General features: G+C 41.8%; 1 protein-coding gene across 1 annotated transcript; it reads right to left on the minus strand.

Moving 5' to 3' along the window:
- Nucleotides 1-51: 51 nt before the first annotated feature.
- Nucleotides 52-1,758, minus strand: LOC121939666 (myosin-10-like; the record flags this gene model as incomplete). Its single annotated transcript, XM_042482656.1, has 3 exons — nucleotides 52-121; nucleotides 498-619; nucleotides 1,565-1,758. Coding segments are annotated over 3 exons (386 nt in total), but the record flags the coding sequence as incomplete, so codon positions are not given.
- Between the last annotated feature and the right edge of the window lie 1,087 nt (nucleotides 1,759-2,845).

The raw sequence follows: 2,845 nt of genomic DNA on the forward strand, positions 1-2,845 counted from the left end.
ATAGCAGCCGAGATCATTTCATTAGTCCTGAACTGAGGGACGAGTCCTCACCATTCTCTCACAGGCCTGCTTGCCGTCCATGAAGCCTTTGGGAATGGCGTTGGGAGTGAGGATCTCATACCTGAACACAGAACAGAGACAATTCAAACTCAGACTCAAACTATTCATTAATCCCAAAGGGCATCTTGGTTTCAGCAGTCTACAGACCATAATAACTTTTACAAATGAACAGTAGACAGGAGGAAGGGATAAGAAACATTAAATAAAAAATTCAATACGTTGATAACGCTGGGGCCTTCGTGTGGCCCCCACAGTAGTGAAAACAGACGAGGGCCGAGTAATGAGTACACACATTTTAAAGCTTAAAAAACAATGAAAAGATTAACAGGTGATATCACCAAATCCATAATCTATTATTATTATCATTATTATTTATCTGCTTATAGCAATAATGTACTTTTATGTGTGTTTCGTGTGCGCTGACGTGACAGCAGTACCTCTGTCTGAACTCCTGGAAGACGATGCGGTTGGGGAAGCCCTGTCTGCAGATACGGATCCCCTCCAGGACTCCGTTACACCTGAGCTGGTCCAGGACCAGGTGGGGGTCCAGTTTACCAGCCTGGAGGAGGAAGAGGAGGAGGAGGAACGTTTTCATGTATGTGTTAAGGTTCTGGACAAATAAGTTTTGCTCAAACTTGAATAGAGATTATAATATGATATAATAAAAGAAACACTGTGTGATGAAATCAAAAAGAATTTATAAACGTTGTGATTGTAATAATGTCTTCACGTGCTCCTCGAAATATCATATTTATGAATTACGAGCACATAAACGGCCCTCCAAAGTCAGAATTATGAGCGGGAAATTGGGAAATTTCAGTGATACCTGTGGTGTGTTCACGTGACGTTTCAGTGCAGCAGAAATGTAGGAAAACACGGAAACAGTGTCAAGAACTGACGGTGAAATGTTATTTATTTTGTTCCCAGTAACTATCATTTTCTTTTTGTAGTTGCACATTTTAGTATGCTTCTAGTAGCTGCAGCAAGCAGGCAAACCTTTAACGAAAAAGCATTTCAGGCGAGTACATTAACATCGATGACGTTATTTTCAGAGTCAGAAGAATCAGCCTTATCGGTGAAGTACGCTCACGAAAACAAGGAGTTGCCATCTTGACGTCAGAAATGCAAAAACATGGCGGCAAAAGTCAATGTTTGGTCGATGGTAAGAAACTTTTTTTATTAATTCACGTATTAAATATCAATTTTTGATCACATGTAAAGTATAATATTGTATGTGAACTGCTGTCCATGAAGAGTGACCTAGATTAAACGCAAAACGATCATATCTAAAATATCTTAGCATTAAAATGTAACCTTTTTAATCTTTTTTGTAGTTTCCATGTTGTTCCCACTTTACACAACAAAGTCGGAAAAAGGACTTCCGGACTCTGAAAACCCTCCGACATCACATGAATGCAGCATGAACTGGAGACTGTATTTGAAACCAAAACTCGTCACGTGAGTATTGAGTCGAGCCGTCCTCAGTCCGGACTGTGACACTCACCCTTTTTTCGTGGTTGGGGATGATGCAGCGGACAAAGTTGGGATTGGTGTTCCTCAGCGTGGCCATCAGTTTGGATAACTGCTCCTTGTACAGCTGCCCCACGGTGCGAAACATGCCCTTCTTCGTCTTGTAGGCGGCGCCAAACGCCGTCTCGTTCATGCCCGCAACCTGGTCCAGACCCACGATTCTGTCGACTGGGGAGGAAAAATGAAGAGAAAGACGCGGTGAACGTGTGGAGTGACCGAAGGCAAAACGCTGCGTTTTCTTTTTATGAACGCAGAAAAGAGAAAAGCCAGATGACTCCTGAGTCGTTTATTTGAATCCAATGTGGATGTTCATCAGGAATTGTTGCCAATAAAGTGTTGAATTGAGCAGGTTTTGCTCTTTTCTGATTTTGTGATAAAGCATGAGGACAGACGATGGCGTCACGCCAGCTGTGACCAGAGAACATCAGGCTTGATTTTAAACGCTGGTTTCTCTGCCGAACAATCAATCATTCAAAAGTGATTCTGAAGCCGAATCTAACAGATCTGAGCGACCACGTGAGTATGTGCGTGTACTAAAACATTAGTGTATCCTACAGACTGACAGTGTTTGTGTGGCGGTGGCTGCCGACGTGTTTGTGGGTCTGTGCACGCAGCGCAGCACACGGAGCTCTCCGTGACTTCTTTGTTTTTTTTCCTCAGCGGCAGTTTGTCACTCGCAGATAACTGATCTGTGGATCCGATCACACGGATGGATGAGAGGAGCAGTTTGTAAGTGAAAATAAACTTTTTAACCGAGCAGGGTGAACGGCTGAGTTTCAGTTTCGATGCGGCCGGCTTTCTGCTGCGCCGTCTCTGCCCGGAGTGAGTCATAAAGGACACGACGATACAAACGCGGGATGCCATTTGATGATTTGTGCTATAAACTGAACGTAGCATCCTAGTCCGGGACGTCTGGGTTGTGCATTTTGTTTTCTTTAGTTGTTCTATTGTCTTACTTTTTTATATTTTAAAAATCCTAGAGAAAAGCAGTGTCTGTACAAGTTATGTAAAAGCAGTACTGATTTTCATGCTGCTTTTGTATAAATATCAGTTTTTTCTGTGTTTGTGTATATTTGCTACAGTTTATGCAAATTGAACCCTCCCAATAAAATGCTCTAAATACAAAACCATGGCGAAAACGCAATGAGCAGCTTGACAAAACATGGCCCAAAAATTAAAATTTTGTAAAAATGTGACAAAAAATACCTTAAAATAAGCACAAAACTAAGTATTAAAAAAAACAGCCAAAAAAGTG

This window comes from Plectropomus leopardus, unplaced genomic scaffold (genome assembly GCF_008729295.1).
Source record: "Plectropomus leopardus isolate mb unplaced genomic scaffold, YSFRI_Pleo_2.0 unplaced_scaffold5560, whole genome shotgun sequence".
Lineage (NCBI taxonomy): Eukaryota > Metazoa > Chordata > Actinopteri > Perciformes > Serranidae > Plectropomus > Plectropomus leopardus.